This window comes from Pieris napi, chromosome 22 (genome assembly GCF_905475465.1).
Source record: "Pieris napi chromosome 22, ilPieNapi1.2, whole genome shotgun sequence".
In the NCBI taxonomy this organism is placed as follows: domain Eukaryota; kingdom Metazoa; phylum Arthropoda; class Insecta; order Lepidoptera; family Pieridae; genus Pieris; species Pieris napi.
In genome coordinates this window covers 5,332,277-5,353,649 of record NC_062255.1, presented here as the reverse complement: position 1 = coordinate 5,353,649, position 21,373 = coordinate 5,332,277, and the positions used below count along the sequence as shown (strand labels likewise).

Sequence of the window (21,373 nt, the reverse complement as noted above, 5' to 3'; positions counted from 1 at the left end):
TACATTAAACAAGGGTTGGTAGGGACCCAAGAGTATAATTTTAATACATTAGTTCATAAGTAATTACGTCAGCCAAAAGATGACTGATTATGTAATGATGTCAATGTAGTTGTGAGTCATTCGTGAGTTCAATATTTACTTTAATTGTCTCTCATAACTGTGGTTTCAGTATTCGTCGCTAGATTAAGTGCGCGGAGTTAAATCGCGACAAGCCCCAGATTGCGCAGAGCATTTAGTAGGCGCTAGGTAAGAGGCACGGAATCGCGGCCCGCACCAACACGCTAGTCGCACCGATTGCCAGTCTTAGCAAGGTCGCTCTCAAGTCGACACGCGAGTGCAAGAGCGCAGACATAACTTTAAACGCGCGAAAAATGGCAGCTACCGAAGAACTAAGCGGAATTCTAATGAGGAGACAGGCCATCAACGACAAACTCGAGGAGGGCTTAGATATTAAACCGAAATATAAATTCGTCAATGTATTCACCGAGTTCCACGAATTTAGCAGAAAGGAAATAAAACAGTACGAGCAAACCTTCAACAAGTGAGTACCTTCTAAGTTTAAAGGGATACAGGTGATTTTTAATAACCTAATCTTTGAGTTAGCGGCGCTTATTTCGTTTCACAAGGTTGCTAATGAGTCTAGAACAACAGGTTTAAATTCTTATTAACTTATTTTATGTATTTATAAGTCGTACAGCAGTATTATCAAAAGTCTACAAGTTTATCTTGCACGATTAAATTATTATTATGATAAGAAGGTAAAATTTCGTCGTAATAGCATAAATAAAAACAAACGGAACATGGATAGCGAATTAAGAGTGCCTCATAATGATAGTGAGAGATAAATTGAATTCATTTTCATTGAATTTGTAATAGGAGCGAATGTCATTATTTTTCATTTGATCTGTTAAGTTTTTGCGAAGTTGTCTCGTAAATGAAATGCGGTGCCATTCTGGGAACCATCATTATTGTTAGTCGCGGTTCATAACTGCGATCCACCCTCATCACTATTTAACTTATTTTTATGTTACTTTTATGTTTACTTAAGACCTCTTTACGTTTTGACCTACCAAAAGACGATATATGTAGCCTCACGAATGTAAAATGTTGTATACTTATTAGGTTTTGACATATTTTTCGTTCGATTTATTTAAACTGTTATACTGTATAAATTGTTTTAAATGACGATAGTCCGTAAACGAGGTGAAATTATTATTTCTATATATAAGGTAGGCCTTAAATAAAAAAATAAATAACTGTAAGGTTACAATATCGTATTGATTGAAGATGATGAGAATAAAATCTAGTTTTGTAATACATTGACATTTATTTAGTAGCATTTAAACCGAGCATTTCGACTCCTGCGATGCGACGTGGGAGATAAAATTCAATGGCTGAGAATATTCTGTTTACAAAAATATACTATTTATATTTTATGATATACACGACTTAATGACTTTCCTTTTCAACTATCACACGCTAATAAATTCACACGGTTGCTTTAGTTTCATTTTCAATGATATTCTAACTATTGTCGATGAATTTTGTATTTGACATTTAGTGCCTTAGACAAAGATACCTCGCTGCAGCTCATGACGCTAGTCGAATTGTATCTAGACAAGTTTGTGTTAAGCAAGATTAGTTAATTGTTAAAAAATACTATTAAAACACGCGTAATAACTAAATACCAAAAAGCAATTGACGTCATTAAAATTGAATAATACTACAGACGTATTTTCTTATAAATTAGTCACCAATGCGTAAGGTTTATTTAATAAATATGTTTTGATTTTGTCAACAGTGTTAGTCATTCGCCATTCATTATAATATCGTCATTTTCTTTCCGTATTCATAACATGTTTCGATAATTTAAAACCTTAAGCTTCCGATTAATAAATACGATTTCACATGTGTTTTGTATTATGTAATTATCAATCATTTCCGGTCATCCGTATTACTAATAAATCAACCTAAATCCGTCAAACCATTTAAACGTTAGTGTAAATTTTTACTAAAAATGATTTTGACTTGAAGTTCGAAGAGAAACAAAATGTTAATGTTTGTTACTATCTTTCACATTATGTTGGTTATCAAAAAATGTTTTTTAATCAAATTCATGTGTTTATTTAATATTTAGTAAAAAAATACTAAGAGTACTATTTGATGCGTCGGCTACGTTACGTTCGATACCATAAGTCGATGCAGGTGGGAAAAATTACTTTATGAATCATGAGTTTTTTTTTAATATTAACCGGAAGTTGTTATGAGTGTCCACAGTTTATTGGAGTTACTTTTAAAAGAGGAAGTGTGATATGCGACAAAATCAATGTGTGACTCACTGTTATGTTTACGAAGGGCGATAATGGTAACCCTTTAAATTAAATTAAAATTTTATTCTGCGTTCGTGTTTTGTTTCATTTCGAATGAAAAAAGAAGAATTATGACAGCGTCCTTTTTAATAATTTTAAGAAAGGAAGCTTGTCTATTGCATTTTTTACTATTTTTTGTCATATATGGTTGAAAAACACTCCTGGCGCAAGGTTTTATTAAGAGTAATGCAAATAAATCAAAAAAAATTAAAATATTAATTATGTATTTAATAATTAATCTTATATATCGTAAAAAATCCACTAAAGTCTTGGTCATTTGGTCTTGGCAACATGGGATGGGATGGGATTTGTGTTGTTTCCTGAAGTTTCATTTTCTTCACTATGAGCGTTTAATAATTTCGAGCATAGAAACCATCATTGGTATTCCGTACCAACGCACGACCTCAGGATAAAGAGTCGCGATGTAGCCACTGGGCCATCACTGCTGTTTAAATATTGGCATTGACACTGGTCGGAAGCGTATAAAATATATGAACGATATCTTGACTTGGCTTTGTCACGAATTACTTGATCTCCGACGATGCCCTCGTATCACCCTCGCAATTTACTATCATTCAACATCGAGGTCATTTTATTTTATCACCCATAGTCACGTGTTAAAATCGTTATATACATCAATTCTCTATATGTATCCTGTAGCATAACCAGAACCATACTTGATATATGTAATTAGTATTTATTTACCCTAGTATGTTTTTATTGTACGATAAGATAAGGGCATCATGATACAGCGTCTCCGGTTCTAGTATTACAATTTCAGGAAGAATTCTGGATCAAAATTCAATGTTTAAAAAAATTGTCATGTTTGATATAGGTACTAATTAGGGTCCTTAAACATAAAGAACTTTAATCGATCAAACAGAGCGAAATTTTTTTAAAACATTGTTAATATGTGCGCTATGAAAAGAGAAATAGGAAATATCAATTAAATAAAAGTATTATCTTTAACACGAAATTTATAATCCGGAGCTATTTTTTTTCAAACTCAGGCGACCATTTCTAAATTTCTCTAACATTTCCTATGGAAGATAAATAACGAACAAAAGATATATTTTTTGTATCTTATACAATAATAACACATCTTTATTGATATATCTATTGTTTCCTTTTTAATCATGAGTCACGCAATGTCGTAGAAAATTACACAATAGTGCATCTAAGGAAAATCAAGATTCTTTATTTCCTATACCAGTATTTTATAGGTATTATCATTATACCATTTCTGAGTCACGCAAAATAATTATTAACAATAGCGTCATGAGGTTTTATCGTAGTCACGCTTTTTGCAAAAGCAAAGTCTTACACAGATTAAAATGAAGAAAATGTAAGTTTACTTAAATTTCCTTCAATGTTATAAGTCACCTATACAAACGTTAAAACACGAATTTAAATTTGTAAAAATCTTTATTTCTCGCGTGTTATTCATAGAGCATAATAAAATTGTCGAAGTATGACTAGTTTTACTGCTATAAATAATTAAATAGAAAAGAATTCAGTTTTAAATGGAATGATCTTGTTGATATTGTTTTGCTACAAGATTTGTTATTTATTTTATTACGTTTCGCGCGCATTTACATGACAACAAAAAATACCATTAGCGCTAGGATTCCATTTTTTAAAATATGCTTCGTATAATATTTAAATTTAAATTCTATTAGGCTTATAATTCATCGGCTAATCATAATTTGGTTAGTGCTTATTGTAATCGACAAATCCTGGTAAAATAAAAATATTATAGTTGAATCACCTATAATAAATGTTATTTATATAACACAGACTGTTTACTTTTATGTTCTCAAATAATATAACATGCTAATTGTCATACTTGATATATGAAACTTGTAAATAATCGTGAGGTCAAATCTGAAGACCTTTACATTTAAAAACGTGAACGATATACATAGTGCGTACTTGAAAGTCATAGTTGAATACTCTTATTGTTAGAGTAGCAGCATAGCTTAAAATGTTACACAAGTGGTTTTAGAGATTTTAGTAAAAAAAAAGAATAAAGCGCAAATATTATAACATTTACTTGTTTATTATTATAAAATTATAATACACATCGTGTTAGAAGAGTTAAGTTCTGTGGTGACTTTTTTAAAGATTTAAATTTGGAATTCGGTCAGCGTTGCGGTAGAGGAAATCTTACTCGGTAATTCAAATTTAGAATACGATAACAAACGCGAAACGGTTAGGAAATAGCTGTTTCAATATGATTTTTTGATACGCACTTTGTTTTGTAATTTCCAATTACACTTAACTATTAATTGTTTTCTTTTTATTGCACATAAACAATAATCTATATATTATACAACCATAATCAACCATTTTGTACAGTTAAATTCTCAAGGCAACCGTGAAATATAGACGAGGATAATATTCTCTACATATAAGAAATATAAGGCAGCCTATAACTCTTATTGATAAAATTGTAATAATTAGCTTTTTATCTGTTGAACAGTAATGTCTTTTTCACGCATAAACAAGTAATACACCAAACACAAAATGTATTTTTGCCTTATACAGAATTACCATTTTCGTAACACGTGTATTCTTACATCTTTGCTTATCTTAAGCGTCAGTGTTTATGAAACGAAAATTACAACATTTAGGTCACAAGACAAATATAAATTTAGGATACAGTAAATAACGGGCGAGTGTTAGGCTAACGAACTGGCCGTTGAAATCCAATTAGACAATAGTACTTTTGGCGCCCTAAAAAAATATAGGCCATTCGTGACAATTTACGCGTTGGGGTTTTTTTTTTAATCGCCGAGGGCCGACGAGGCTTTTCAGTTGTTTTATTTTCGCCAATCATTATTATTCATCAATATATTCTTCAGCTTATACTGTAAATAATACAGTATATAGACTTATTACTAATGCTAATAGCTATTACTTCACTATTAGGTATTAACTCTTTAAGCGAGGTAATATTTTTTTGCCTGCGTTGTTAATGTTTTCGCGAATGCATTTTAAAATAAACTAAAGTTTTTGTGGTTACTAAAATAATAAACCCCAATTTTATATCTCTCTAATATTAAATATGATAATTGGTTTATGGAAAAGTATGAAATGGAATAAGTTTAGGTTTTGTTTGAATACAGCCTTAAGTATATTTGAAAAACAATATCGACGTTAATATAACTAACTGACCATATAATTTTAATTTGGACAATATCTCACTTCGGAAGATTACCGTACGCGAAAACAATTATATACAAAAGCGATTATGCAGCTAATTTTAAACTCAGTATAAATTACTACTTATGTAAGGCCATTTCCGAGTTTCTTAATTAATAATTAATTTACTTTATGTAATATGAACTGTGGCATTGGGTCGAATGTAGTAAATTAAATGTGTGATCGCCTATTTGCACAGATTAATATTAGCATACTCAATACGTTTATCTTGCATAATCTTACCCAGTTTAGCGAGAAAGTTATTAAACGTTTTAATTACTATATATACCGACTGTGTTACATAATTTTAGACTAGGCTTAATTTTGGATTAGAAGACCAAGATACCCGCGAAAATGCTGAAGAAAAACATTTGTCAGAAACTGTAGTTTTATGCCGAAAAATCTAAAACGTAAGGTACTGCTGACATAAGGCTCATCACCTATGTAACAGATATCTGTGACTAAGGGAATACTGAGTTTATCTATAACATTTAATTAATGAGCAAACTGCGTGTGTATGAATATAACTAGAATTAAGACTGATTAGTTAGCAATTGAACCCGCTGCTGTCACCCGAATAAACTTGCTCGCCAACTCACCATTAGACAGTAAGTGTCGACTAAAACGTCACCACATTCTAGAGCTTGAAGACCGGCAGTAGCTCTCAGAAGATGAGTAGATGCTTCCAATGGGAAGTCACTCCACATGACAGCACCACAGAAAAAATTCGCTCATAGCCTTGGGGCTGATTGCAAATAACCGCAGAAAAAAAAGTTAGCAATTGGCAGAATGTGACATAGGAGTTCTAGAAGTTACTCGTTTCGACCAAGACGCAGCGGAGTGAATGTGAGTCTGAACAGAAGAATTGAAAACACAAAAAGTTCTCTCATTATTCTTGATATTTTGCATTTTAGAACACCTTCTTCGTTTGCAATAGTGATATCCCTTACAAAATAGTTTTCATTTACGACGAAAGCATTTTCCTTATACGTACGAAACTAATGTTTTAAGTATGTTCTTCTAATTACGTCTATTGCTATTACGTTCTGCATAAAAATGTATTTTTAATATTCATAAATTTTTCGTATCATTCTTTTTAAGTAGTATTTAATAAACGTGTCAAAAGATAAATTTTCCTAAAATAAAGGGTTATCTTAGATACAGTAAGCCAACCTCATTAAGTTCGATAAATGCAAATGATAAAATATAGAAATGTTTTTTCCTTACCGTTATTCTTTTGATTATAAAGGAAATGGATAGTATATCTATTTATAATACTATAAGGAACTACAAGTCCAGGGACATGAAAACAAAAGAAAAAACTATGGCTCTTTTCGTTACTGTGATTGGTCAAATAAAGAATAATAATTGCACGTCAAATTGATAACCTCCTTCGATTTAATTCTATTGTCTCTGTCTATTATTGGATTTTATTGGTATTTATATAAATATTGGCCCCGACAGTGCCATCGTTCTGTTTTTTGGTACTCGTAAATACTCGTATTGGGTATACGAGTAAGAAGTACCTAAGAAGTTATTGACATATTATTGTAATGGTGACAAACACGTTTATGGAGTATTCTGAATGGAAAGCCTGCGAAATAATAAAAGACCACCTCACCTTCTTCCTATTATAAATAAAAGAACAAAAAAAAATATCGAATTAGGATCTCATAAACGTTTGGAGGCTAGTAGCGTTAGGTATAAACTATATTTAAAAACCTACTGTATGCTTTGTTGTAATGGTGTTATGTTTCTGTGTATCATTTTTTTATTTAACATAATTGGCATAACTATGGCATAGTCTTCATCACAATAGCACTGAGTTAGATACTTACTCATTATACTGCAAAAACTTATTAAGTAAACAAAAATTATTTCAGAATTTTAATTAAAGATCGTCGTAGCAACCCTATAGAGGTGTCTGCATTATGTTTGCCGCAGAATGCATTTACATTCAGAATAAGCGGTCACTTTGTCATTATGAATTTGAATAGGCCATAGGATGTTGACATCGAATACTTACTAATTTACAAAAGAGACTTATTTGCACAAGATATACAATATAAGTTTGGGTTTGAATTTAACAACAAATTCTATACTTTTGAACGTCAATAATCTTAATATATATAAATTACGTGTCACGTTGTTTGTCCGCTATGGAATCCTAAACTACCGAACCGATATCAATCAAATTTGCACACCGTGTGTAGTTTGATCCAACTTAAAAGATAGGATAGCTTACATCTCAATTTATACCCGCAATATTATTTTATTGTAAAATATTTGTTTATTATTTGATATTCACAATTCTAACAGATGGTGCTGTGTTGAAAGGACCAACGTTTTACATAAGCTACAATTAATGGCATTACCACCAAAAAAGCATGGTGGTCATGACTGGTGTTCTCCTACCGTTTCCCTTGAATAATTTGCTACTATGTAATATAACAAAAACCTTAGCCATAGCAACGCTTGGCCGGTCTGCTGCTTATTACATAGGTTAACGTTTTACCTTCTCAAATTAGGTAGATAGGGCGAGTAAAACTGGTAAGAAACTCTTCACTCCTTTTAATCGCTAAGTATTTTTTACAACTCCACTGATGCAGAGAATAAAGCTGAAAATGTTTTCATTGGTGTTATTCGCCTGGATCTCTGAATAAATTTTCTTAGGTGTCCAGACTAGAATTTCGAATCTGTAACCCAAGCACATGGGCACGGCGCACCCAGCTACCTCTTTACATACTCTTATGTAATTATGTGAACTACAGCTAACCTTGACGTTACCAATCTTATATACACCTGTGTACACTGTACACGTAACAATTCCTCACAAAACGTCTAGGTATTTTTTTTTGTATATATTAAAGAACAATGTAATCAATTTGATAATTTAATTTACATTTGTGACAAGACGAAATTCAAATTTACAACATACAAAACTACAGCTAAATGGGACCCATAGAAACACAATACTAGCACTTTTAAGGTTAAAATTGAAACAACAATATTATACCTAGAGTTAAGAATTATGTAACCCTCCATACTAAAAATGTGTACGTGGGAGGGTAGGTGGGAGCTCTTTTGTAGCTTGCTTTGATTTAAGGTCAAGTGATCTTGGCCGTCATTCAGATTTTCATTTAAGCAGATCTCAACTTAGATAAGCACCTACGTGATAATAAGTGGGTCTTTTTTGTAGTTATTAATTTTTATATATGCAATATTTAGAACAGTATTGTAACTAACACAATGGACTTATATTATATTATAGCCTCTTTTCGGACATGACAGTGTTTTTTCTTTATTTTTCGTAGATTGTTCTTTTGTTCCACTTTTGCGTGTCTGTTTTCCAGGTGGCAAAGGCCTCCTCCAATCTTCTCCATTCTGGCCTTTCTATGGCCACTCTACCCCATGTTGTTCCCGCAACTTGTATAATATCGTCGTCCCACCTTTTTTGTAGTCTACCTCTCTTTTTCTTTCCATCTCTTGGGCACCATTGTGTGATTATTTTACTCCATTTGTCCTTTCCCCTAATCATGTGGCCTGCTCATTTCCACTTTTGTCTTCTTATTTTCAAAGTTATGTCCTGTACCTTAGTCTTTCTTCTGATCACAATGGACTTATGGTTAACTAAATAAATTAATACTTTTTATTCACGTTGACGAAAGTATAGAATTTGGTAGTGGTACCTTTGTTTAAGCAAGGAAGACTACCACTAGGCAACGTACCTACAAAGTAAAAACTTGAGACTCTTGATTCCCATCCCAATTTACAACCCTCTAGAAGTATAGTAGTTTCTGAAGATAAAACAAAATATATCAGTCACGAGCGGTTGCAAGCTTATCTTTCTGCTTTCTTCATCTTCGAATTCTGAATGTTACCCTCACTTATATTACAAATAAATTTCAGGTCATCGCTCAAAACAATTATTTAATTCAGAAAGCAATTAGTATTTATCTAAGAAACATTGGTGTCATATTTGATATTAAACATCAATTAAGTTTATCAATCAACTAGTAGATTGAAATTTACAAGTATTCCAACAATTGATAAGATATATAAAATAAAATGACTATTGACAGTATTGATGATTTTGAGAAAGACCCGAAATTAGGATAAAGTAAATATAAATTCGGAAACGTGGATTTTGATTTATAGAAATATTTAGTTTTTTTGTTTCCCCGTACGTTCTCGTTCGCGGATACGCTTGGGATCGCGAGCGTCATATAAAAGTTCTTTGTTTTATCTTCGGAAACTACGACAATTGTCCACAATTATTTTTGGTTCGTTTACATATCGCTACGCTTTTTATTATTTTCAAATATAATACATGTTTCACATTAAAGAGTTTCTGTCGACCATACTAAAGTTATTTTAATTTGTATGAGGCACTTCCTCCTTCCTCAAGGCTTTTAACCAGCAGTTCTAGATAAATAAAGTTCTCTTTCTCGGATTCATATATAATTACGTCTTTTAAAAATAAATATCGTTCTACAACATTGCTAATAGCCGCAATTGTATAAGAATAACGTGACACGCATAAATTTTTTTATATTCATATGACACGATTGGTATGTAACCCACTTTCCACATGGGACGTAAATATGTTACCTCTTACGTAAGTATAACGGTCCTATTGAAATGCTTGCAATTTGTGAAACGTCTGTCTATGCTGAACATAAAAGGAAAGAACAATCAATGCTACAAAATGGTTCTCGAGTATTCTTACGTTTTGCTTCACAAGCAGTTCAGTCTGTGAAGTTTTCAACGTTACTTTTACAAATCTATGCCTACTACTATTATTAAGAAAGGCGAGGTTTTTGGGTAATCTTTGTAACTACTAAAGCGATTTTGAAAATTCTTATATAACGCAACGTTATGTGAATAGGTACCGAATATATGAACCCGAAAACTTTAAGGGTGAGATCTATAGTGCGCACTTGGACTTTGCTCAGACTTTACTTACGAAAAACACTAAGGTTAAACTATGATTTAGTATATTTATAGACATTTTAACGGTGAGATTAAGCTAAGCTCAAGCTAAGACAGAAATTGATGTTTCATTTCATGCAATACCTTTTTTATTATCCTTTAAAAAAGTAAAGAATGGTTATAGTTAAGTCTGAGCAAAGTCTAAGTGCGCACTATAGATCTCACCCTAAGTCTTTTTCGTGGTAGTAAGAGCAAAGTGGGCAGTGTTGGCCTAGTGGCTTCAGCGTACGACACTCATCCCTGAGGGCGTAGGTTCGATCCCCGGTTGTGCACCAATGGACTTTCTTTCTATGTGCGCATTTAACATTCGCTCGAACGGTGAAGGAAAACATCGTGAGGACCGGTTTGACTTAGTCAACGGCGTGTGTCAGGCACTAGAGGCTGATCACCTACTTGCCTATTAGATTACCAAATGATCATGCAACAGATACAGAAATCTGAGGCCCAGACCTAAATAGGTTGTAAGCGCCATTGATTTTTTTTTTTTTAAGAGCAAAGTTAATCTGAGAGGTTTATCGGTAATGCCTTCTCATAGCATATACTATCTAACATTTATATATCCTCCCCCGCGCCTGTCTGTTCGCGATAAACTCAAAAACTACTGTACGGAGTATTGCGCTTTATACTAATATATAGAATGATTAATGAGGATGTTTTAGATGCATAATTTTCCAAGGTTTACGGGTTTCCCGTGCGAAACCGGGTCGCTGGTGTTCAATTATCTTACAAGAAATCTAGAATGACCTTATATCAACCAGCTACTAACATTTTAATCAGCATTTTCCGACCAATTTTTGAAGTGAAACTTCTTTATCGAGGTTGGAAAAAAATTTAGTGTAACATTTTTTTCGTTACGCGTCACATTTTTCCGTTACGCGCCATGTTGCTTTTTGAAGTATATGATAATAAAAGCCTTTGTTAAACTTTATTTAACCAATTTCGTTAAGTTGCATATAGTAGATCATTTTTCGAAAAATAAGGTCATAAAGAAGTTTCACTTCTTACGTGTGTACACCTAGTACACGCACACATTTGTTTTTTTTATATTTATTAACTAAAAAGGATCGTTACAGATCTGATACAAAGATTTTTCGCTTGCGTAATTTTTCACATTAGGTAAAATTCCAGACTCCTTAGTCTGAGTGCATTATCTTATCCCATTTCGACAAATAGGTATAGGTTATTGAAGTGAAACTTCTTTATCGACGTATGGGAGAAATTTTGTAGCAAATCGTCACGTTTTTCGGTTACGCGCCATGTTGCTTTTTGAAGTCAAACTTCTTTATCGGCGTTGAAAAAAAAAATACCGTCACACTTTTCGGTTACGTGCCATCTTTTTTATTATTCGACACTTAATATTTTAATGACAATTAAATTCCTAACATATATTCCTTTTTCCCTCCCTCTAAGTATCGGAAATCTTAACTTTTAGATTTGTATAAATATGAACAACACTTAAAGATTAGTTTGACACAGAAGTTTTACTTCTGACATGTGTACTTTGTACACACACACTTTTTTTTTTACTCACAGTAACATAGTAAGGTTTATTCCGTATTAAATCTCATCTCAATTACATTTCACATCAGTCTTGATAATCACCTTTCGGTTTATATGTTAAGGTATTTCCTATCCATGTTATTTAAATATGCATTAACTCTCCTGGCATAATCATAAATATATGTTTTCTAACATTAATCATAAGACTTGGTTGAAATAAGTTATAATAATATAGTAATGGAAAAAGTCTTTAAAGGCAGAATATAAGTATTATTTAATTTTCAAATAGGTTTTTAATGCATACAATTTCTGACCTTTAAGCAAAATTGTTCTTAGTATTGTTTACCTAGAGATTTTTCCATAGGAAAAATACTTTAATGAATCCAATTTCATTAAACTATTTAGTTGCATTTAAATAAATACCTAATATTGAATTACCTTTCTTTCAGATTTGACGAGGGGCGAGATGGCTATCTAGATTTGAACGAAGTAAAACGCATGATGGAACGTTTGGGGGCTCCTCAAACACATCTTGGATTAAAAGCTATGATTTCTGAAGTAGACGAAGATTGCGACAACAGAATTAGTTTTAGAGAGTTCTTACTTATATATAGGTGAGTTCAGTAGTTCCGATGTCGCTATGGGCTAAGATCTCAAAAGTATCAAGTTTTTTTTTTTATTTAAAAATATTTATTCACAAAAAAAAAGTTACACCTTAATTCCAACTTTGCCCCGCAAAACTGCTTACGCAGTTTGACAGCAGGTAACTCGCCTTAAATAAACATAACTTCTAAATCACTAAATTACTAACACTACTACTACTACTAACACTAATACAATTAATTTACTTATAGGTTACAGCATATTTAACATACTTTATCATACTCGTGTACATTTCTAATAATTAAATCGCCATATTATAGCATATAACAAAAGAATCGGGTTCTTGGAAGGAACGATCAAAATATTATCAATACCAAAAAATACTCCTATGCATAAATTAGTTCTGAAGGCGATAATAGCATCAATTATTAAAGTTTCCAATGTAATCGTTGTTCTCTAAATAATGAATTATTAAATACGGATAGAAATCTTCATCCTGTCAGCCATTATTTCACGTAACCGTATAATATAGTAGTAAGTACGAAGTACATTAAATACTGGTTAGGTTTTTCAAGAATATCAAGAGTGTCCGAGTTTAGACCTTATAAGGCGCCATTCGCCAGACTTGTCTGGGTCTGACGAGGCGAAACAATCAATACAGCTTTATTGGAATTTGTAGACGCAATCTAGTTTTTAGGAGTTTTATCTAAGCGATTGGAGTATGAGTCTCTCAGTTTATTACACGCTTTATATTAGCTTCACCTGTATGTATGTATGTAACCGACTCCTTCGGACTCGATTTTAAACCACTTTAAACGGACAGATTTTATTCAAATTTTGCGCACCTGTCAAAGATCGATGACAATGCAATAATCCGGAAAAAAAAAATGTAACTAAAAAATAAATTATAGTTTAAAAAAACTAAAAATCACGCTTTTAAAGCACATCAAACTAAAAAGTGAAAAATAATTCCTTTTTTTGTTCATTACCATTTTCAGTCTAAATTAGGAATTATTTTTCACTTTTTAGTTTGATGTGCTTTAAAAGCGTGTTTTTTTAGTTTTTTTAAACTATTATTTTTTATGAATATCGTAACGTTTGTATTAAAGATTTGATTCATTTCTTTGATTCCTGCGTCACGAGTTTTATTCGATGACTTTAGCACGAAGGTGCTAACTGCAAAGTTATACCAGCAAATAATAAATGATCCAAGCAAAAACTTCTATAGATAGATATACTAAACATTAAACTATTTTAATTGTTTACAGAAAAGCGAGGGCAGGAGAACTGGAGTCCGATTCAGGGTTAGAAGCATTCGCGAGACTCACCGAAATAAACGTGGACCAAGTCGGTGTAAACGGGGCGAAAAATTTCTTCGAAGCTAAAATTGAGGAACTATCTAAAACTAACAAGTTCCACGACGAAATAATACAAGAACAGGAAGAAAAACGTCGCGAGGCAGAAGAAAAGGCTGTAAGGAAACAGAGGTTCAAAGAAAAATCAGCCATCTTTCAACATTGATTAGACTAAGTTTAGGTTGTTGTATCTAGTCCATAAGCTGTTACCATGTAATATGTTTAAGATGTAAAACAATTTCGTATAAGTTAAATGTCGTTAGAGTTGAGTGTTCGGTCATCATAGGCTTATGTTCAGAGAAGTTTTCTGGAAAAAATATTACAGCTATATTGCTTAAGCTGTTATTTCGATATTTGGTCCAATCACCTAGATGCCATTCCAATCTTTTATGTTCTCAACACGTAAGCGCAAAAAGCATTTGTTTGATGACTTCCTTATGCTTTGCTCAATGCGTTACGAATTTTGATGCATAGTAGTAGTGAACTAGTTTCCATCTAGGTCTCGGATTATGTCAACATAATATTTTTATTGTATAAATTGTTAAGTATATGTATGAGAGATATATGTTAAGAATCTTAGTTACTTCTTCAAAATGTAACAATAGTGGGTTACGGTCTAAACTTTAAGCAAACTTTGTCAATTTCTAATTTTGTATTTTTTTGTCTGGTACATAACATTAAAAAATTAACCAAAGTAGAACTTCGATTTTAAACCTAAATTCCTTGTGAATCATATTTGTATAGATTAAGCCAAGCTATCCAAAAGGGTTATTTTATTTATTATGGAAATTAAATTTGTATATAAAAATTATTTGTTTTTTTTAATATACAAACTAAAGTAAATAAAAGTGGAAGGAAATTATTTATTATTCAAACTAAAAACAATATATGTAGGTACTTATTATAAACTTAAGTTTAGATTAGAATCTAAATTATTTTGAACCAACCGCTCAAAAGGTGGAATACTTGATAAATTAATACTTTTTAATGTAGCCAACTCCTTCATAAGAGAAACATTCTGAAAAAGAAATATGTACTTCTCAATAAAGTCAGCATATTGAAATGTTGTGTAGTGTTGGACTAGTGGCTTCAGCGTGCGACTCTCATACCTGAGGTTGTAGGTTCGATCCCCGGCTGTGCACCAATGGACTTTCTTTCTATGTGCGCATTTAACATTTGCTCAAATGGTGAAGGAAATCATAGTGAGGAAACCGACATGTCTTAGACCCAAAAAGTTGACGGCGTGTGTCAGGCACTGGAGGCTGATTACCTACTTGTCTATGAGATTTAAAAGTTTTATTATGATTTATTAGATATATAAATATAGCTATTTTATTTTGTGCTTAGATAATCAATTAACAAACAGTAATTTTATATAGGAAAGTAGTGATGACCTCCCGCAATAAAAATTTAGCTTCAGGTGTAATTATTTTTAAATATACCTATTTTTAGATGTTTATTATTTTTTTATAATATCAAGAAATTTAATTAGTTGTGCTGTTGTACATATAAAGCATGGTACTTTTAGCAAAGTTAAACAAAAGGCTTTTTTTGGTAATTTTAATGCAAATATGTAGTGTCTTTATTTAATTATCTACGAACATTTCACATAAATTACATTTAAAAAAAGAAAGACTAAATGTATATGTGCAATGACTTGGAAGATAATAATTGGAATGCTGCAGCAACAAAAATAATGTTGGTTATACACTTATTTTTATGTGATTTTTGACTAAATCATAAAAAAACTATACGAAATGCGTATTTTCAAAAACTTAATTTAAGGTTTAATATATACTACCTTTTTCACGTTATCCTCCAATTCTCCGCCGGGATTTGTTAATACTGTAATCTGCTTCAACTCCGACATTCTAAATCATAAAAATTAAAAATAATATACTACCGATCATGAATAATATACTACCGATCATGAGTTTACAATGTTTATATAAATTATTAAATGAAAGTTTTATACTTACATCAACTGTGACAGTTGATTCATTGTTACTAGTTCATTTTGTAATTCGGTCTCTAATTGTTGTACCTGAGACATTTTTAAATAGTCTATTAACTTTAGAAATTAAATATATCAATCAATAAACAATTGCTGATTTGTTGTAACAGTAATTAATAATTATTTTTTGGATACACTTACGACTGTTACAGTTACGGCTATACGGAACAAATTTAAATTTTTGTTTGACATTTTTAAGTTTTAACAGTGACAATTAATGTAAGTTAAAATTACTTCTGTGAAATTATTAATAATATTTTTTTTTTGGGATTTTATGACCTGGCATTAACAACCTTTAGGTCAACTCTTAAATTAATAATTTACATTACTGACCACAGAAGGGAAAAATATTTTTTTATGATTGTACCTAATCAAACTACCTATAGATCTTATAGCATCTATCTATGGGAAGGAAATATTAATACATTTTGTTGATTGTGCCTTACACAGCCTTAACAAAAGTATATCTTTATAAAGCTATACATTTATCGATCGTTACTACACTATCGACACCATCATACTTCATAGGCAATTGGGGTTGTGATTGGAGTCTCTGGAGATAGAGATTTTATCGGCTGTGGTCCGTACTCCGTGAATGTCAATTGTCAGTTGTATATATGTTTCATTGTTTGTTTTTTGGAACTGTGACTTGTGTAGACGTTTCGTAAAAATTATTATAATTAATTAGAGTGTATATTGTATTTTTCAATTAACTTTGTTCCTTTGATAAGCAGCAATGGAAGAAGGTGTTTGTGTTAAAAATGAAGAAAAAAATATCGATATCAAACAAGAGAGCATGGAAACCATTAAATTTGAATTTGATTCTGGTAGTGAAGATAGTAGCAAAGGTGGCAGCGGTGGATATCAACGATGGGCGCCCAATTTGAATGGAGTCAGAAAGAGTGCATTTACGCCGTACAAATCAGTACAGTGTACTGCGCTTACCAATTTACAGAGAGGTGAACTTATATCTGTCTTATTCTAGCGTATTAGACATTACTATCGATTATCTATTTCGAAGGATTTGAATAAGTTGTGAAGTGTTCAAGGTCGTCATTGTAGGTAACACGCAGGCGCGAGTTCCGGAGCTGCCTCAGCCCGATTGTAGCTTTCACGCGAAGGCTGGCCGCGGCGAGATATCCCGTGAGGACGTGAAGCTGGAGCAATATGTCGATACCACGGACGAGCATGGCCTCACCGCCCTGCACTGGGCCGCTAGCTATGGACAATTAAATAGTTGCCAGGACCTTGTTTGGTAAGTAACCCTTTGTTCTTTGTAATTTCTTTGTCTATTGTTTTCACTTTTAAATTGAAATCTTATAATATTTGTGAATATCATCTTTTGTTTTACTGTAATTGTTCTTTTATTTTAAGAAAGAGCCAGTCAAGGCACCAAATGTGTCAATGTTTTTATATTATGAACATGATTATTAAACACAAAGGTAAAAGGTATATGATGTGGAATTTGTTATTGTATGCAAATTAACTAACTTCATTGTATAATAAACTCTAAACATTGATTAGCCTTGCTTATTTAATTATTTTAACCTTAATTTATTTTGAGTATGATATGCATTTTTCTAAAATTATTTTGGTTTTCAAGCATTCATATTACTAGAGAATAAATGTTACCTTTAAGGTTTATAAAACTATGAGTTATAATAAATTTGTTTATTATTATTATAATACATATTTATTCTTTAGTGAATTTAAATTGTTGGTTTATATTGATATTATATGATTAAAAAATAGATTTAGAGGGAAACATACTTATTTTAAAACTTGTATGTATAGGCAACAGGTTATTAATTTACTATTTTGTAATATACACCTTGACCACAATTGTATATACATTTTTTTTGTACTTTGACTTAGAACCATAGATCCCTATTTGATTCCTAGTAAAACAATTGTTTGTTTTTGGGAGTAAAAGTATAAGAATTATTTAATACTCACTTGCCTATAAATAAATAAATAACAAAATACAAATTTGTTTGTATGGTATGATAAGTCTAATTAGCATCTACCTATGTAATTGACAGAATTTCATTGTAGCATCTTATGTATTTTCAGGTGTGGTGCTAATGTTAACATGCGGGGCCCTGAAGGTGAGACAGCATTACATCTGGCGGCGGCTGGTGGACATCATGAGGTTGTCAAATTTCTCTTGAGTGAAGGAGCTGATGCTGACATACAGGATGATGTAAGGGCCACAAAATTTTAATGTACAATGTTATATTTTAAATATAGATGTTTTGACCCATGCTTCTACAAGATCTTTATCTTAAATATGTATAAATTACGTGTCACATTGTTTGTCCTCGATGGACTCCTAAACTACCAAACCAATATCAATCAAATTTGCACACCATGTGTAGTTTGATCCAACTTAAAAGATAGGATAGCTTACATCTCAATTTATACCCGCAATATTATTTTATTGCAAAATATTTGTTTATTATTTGATAGTTACAATTCTAACAGATGGTGCTGTGTTGAAAGTACCAACGTTTCACATAAGCTACAATTTAATGGCATAACCACCAAAAAAGCAGGGTGGTCCCCATGGCTGGTGTTCTCCTACCGTTTCCCTTGAATAGTTTGCTACTATGTAATATAACAAAAACCTTAGCCACAGCAACACTTGCCCGGTCTGCTAATATGTCTTCTTTAATATAAATTGGCAAAACATTTCTTAATAATGGTGTTAATCTTATAAAGAGCTATTTTGGATATATTTTGTGATTCCATAACCTCTCCAGGTTTGGCAAAATAGTAAAGGTGGAATTAAATGTGGTGGTTAATTTTTAAATACATTTTATATTTTTTATACACTTTATTTCTTTTAAATATTGTTAATCTGAGATATGAAAATGACTTGTGAAATTCTGTAAACCCCAAGTTTTAAGTGTGAACACATTTCTTAAATACTAAGATACATTTCTTAGTTCTAATACAAGTTTGGTACAAAATGTTTGCCTTTGCTGTTCAAGTATATATATATTATATATATATCTATACGAAAAATAGAAACCATTAGAGGACCACCAAATTTTGAATGCAGAGAATGCCTCCGAGTCCTGAACCACCAAGTTTCAACTTTGCAGTTTCTTTGCAAATATACTTATTATAGATCCTAAAATAAAATAATTATGTATTTGTTACCTTGTGTTCTCTTGAAATTAAAAACAGATAATTTATAGCTCATATTTATTTTATTGTGTTAAATGTTGCCTTAAATACTCTATAATTTCAGTCTGGTAGCACAGCTCTAATGTACGCAGCCGCTGCTGATTTCCCTTACACCTGCAATGAACTCCTCATCCACGGAGCTGACCTCACCCTAACCAATGACTATGATCAAGATGCTTATACTTTAACTACAACAAATAATTGCAAATTAGGTAAGTAGAATTTATTTCTGTAAAATCTCAATGATGTCCAATAATAATTGATTCTGAAATTGGAACAAAATTAATAGAGTAGAACTATTTTATCTCACAACAACCCTTGCTCTTTCTCTTTTTAACCAAACTATATCTGATAAATTGTGTTAATGCTCTGATAAAACGTGACGGATCAGTGATTTAGTTTATTGTAGTAACATTGCAATTAATTTTTAAGCCTTTATCTATAGTAAAGAACTATCCTTAACAATTGGAAGTTATTCAGATAGAAATGGTCTTGTAAAAAAATAGGTTTATTAATATCGGGATCCTTAATCCCCTAAGACTAAATATTTTAACTAAATTATTATTTACTCTCTGACAAATTGTGTGCTGTAATTAAAGATAATGATCAGTGCTTTAGTTAAATATTGCTTTTAGATTGATTTATATTTTTATTATTAACTTTTTTAGCATCATGAAAATCTCAAGAATTATTCTTAACACCGCTTAAAGAAATCATGAAATTAATTAGTTTATTGTTTCAGCACAAACTGTGATAGAAAACTTCTTGATTGGCTGCCTCAGCAAAGTTTAAGAGGAGATAATAAATTCAGTTTGCTTTGGATCATACAATCACAGCCGATTCATTTGCTTACAGTGAAGTTAATGAAAATACAGGGATTTAGTTTATAACAAATAATATATTTATATAATTTTAAGTTCAACATATACAAACGTGATGTAAAACGACTCAATAGACAGACAATATAAAAGTTATCCTTAAACCTACACCTTGTGTTTTATTTATACCCAAACCAAAATATATCTAAGTTTATGGATAATTTTCCACTCCTAACTATTTAATGACTCAGAAGTGTGGTTTAGTAATTTTTTTCGGAGTCGAGGATATTCCATAAATTTAGATATGTATTTAAAAATATTACATAATTAGCACCATTTAACCATTATATTAATAAAAAAAATAGCTTTGGTCGATTGGCAATTGTAGAACACACTTAGGAAATTAAAATAATGGTATATGCAAGTCTTTAATTTACTTTTTATATACCAAATCGGCTTAATTGGATTGAATAATATATTGTTAACATGGTTACGATATTTTTCGATATGAACGGAAATGTTTTCTAAAACACCGAATGTAAGTAAAATTAGTTGAACAGTCTAAGTGCGCTTTGGATCATATTTTACATCAAACCTTTTGAAGTTTTACTTCTTTAGACGCGTTATGAAAAATTTATGAGAGTGAAATTTTAAATGCGCGCGCACCGTGACACAAAATTAACAGAATGAAGTTGCCCAAGGAAGATGCTACGGCATTGGACATAATTTAAAAACAACATTTCGAATAATAATAGAATTTATGTTACACTTAATGTAAGAGAATAACAATAAATATTTATTTATTTAATTTTTCAAATGTAAACTAAACTTTATTGACTATAATGACTCCTTTTCCAGTCTTTGATTATTTAATTGTAATTAATTATTTGCATGCAATCAAAAACTATTTTTAATAATGCCAAAGAAGTATAAGTATAAGTAACTTCTTACGCGCGTACATAAGAACACGCACCCTTTTTTCGACTTGTGAAACTTTTATGACCAGTAACATTCCTTATAAGTAACCCTACTCCTCATTGTATTCAATGTTCAATAAAACCAAAAATATATACTCTAAAATTGGTCCCATTTTGATATTATTTGTTAGTGTTTAAATTTTATCTTTTATCGCTCAATGGGGTAACATGTTTTGTTATAGAGAAGTAACATCAGCCTTCTGCGCCTTAGGGAGCGTTCAAGTATTACGTAACGAATTTTGGGGAGGGGGGTCCTTTTGTAAAACGATGCGGGGCGGGGATTGAATTACGCGTTATTTTTAATATTATATTCGACTTTCCAGTACTTTACAGCACATAATGGTAACTT

At 31.5% G+C, this 21,373-nt stretch overlaps 3 protein-coding genes across 6 annotated transcripts in view; 2 read left to right on the top strand and 1 right to left on the bottom strand.

Moving 5' to 3' along the window:
- Positions 1-16,355, bottom strand: part of LOC125060625 (pickpocket protein 28-like) — a 38,459-nt gene extending 22,104 nt beyond the window's left edge. The window contains exons 1-3 of one of the 3 annotated variants that reach the window (XM_047665584.1): positions 16,179-16,355; positions 16,003-16,067; positions 15,825-15,894 (exon numbers count right to left, since the gene is read on the bottom strand). The gene's annotated coding sequence lies outside the window, so the exon portion shown is untranslated. Of the gene's footprint in view, positions 1-14,872; positions 15,042-15,824; positions 15,895-16,002 lie in introns of those variants that run through there. The other 2 variants (XM_047665585.1, XR_007118894.1) reach the window with 2 other exon arrangements.
- Positions 280-14,834, top strand: LOC125060629 (EF-hand domain-containing protein D2 homolog). Its single transcript, XM_047665590.1, has 3 exons — positions 280-541; positions 12,515-12,679; positions 13,937-14,834. Exons 1-3 carry the CDS (start codon positions 372-374, stop codon positions 14,187-14,189), a joined length of 588 nt encoding a protein of 195 aa, XP_047521546.1. The 5' UTR covers positions 280-371; the 3' UTR covers positions 14,190-14,834.
- A 300-nt stretch (positions 16,356-16,655) lies between the features above and the next one.
- Positions 16,656-20,215, top strand: LOC125060628 (DNA-binding protein RFXANK). Of its 2 annotated transcripts, none has more exons than XM_047665588.1 (5): positions 16,656-16,996; positions 17,079-17,292; positions 18,111-18,240; positions 19,294-19,441; positions 19,972-20,215. In XM_047665588.1, the coding sequence occupies exons 1-5, from the start codon at positions 16,774-16,776 to the stop codon at positions 20,019-20,021; spliced, it is 765 nt and encodes a 254-aa protein (XP_047521544.1). In that variant the 5' UTR covers positions 16,656-16,773; the 3' UTR covers positions 20,022-20,215. The 2 variants fall into 2 exon arrangements, with proteins under 2 accessions (XP_047521544.1, XP_047521545.1); XM_047665589.1 differs by having other exon boundaries at positions 16,657-16,996; positions 17,100-17,292.
- The last annotated feature ends 1,158 nt before the right edge of the window (positions 20,216-21,373 follow it).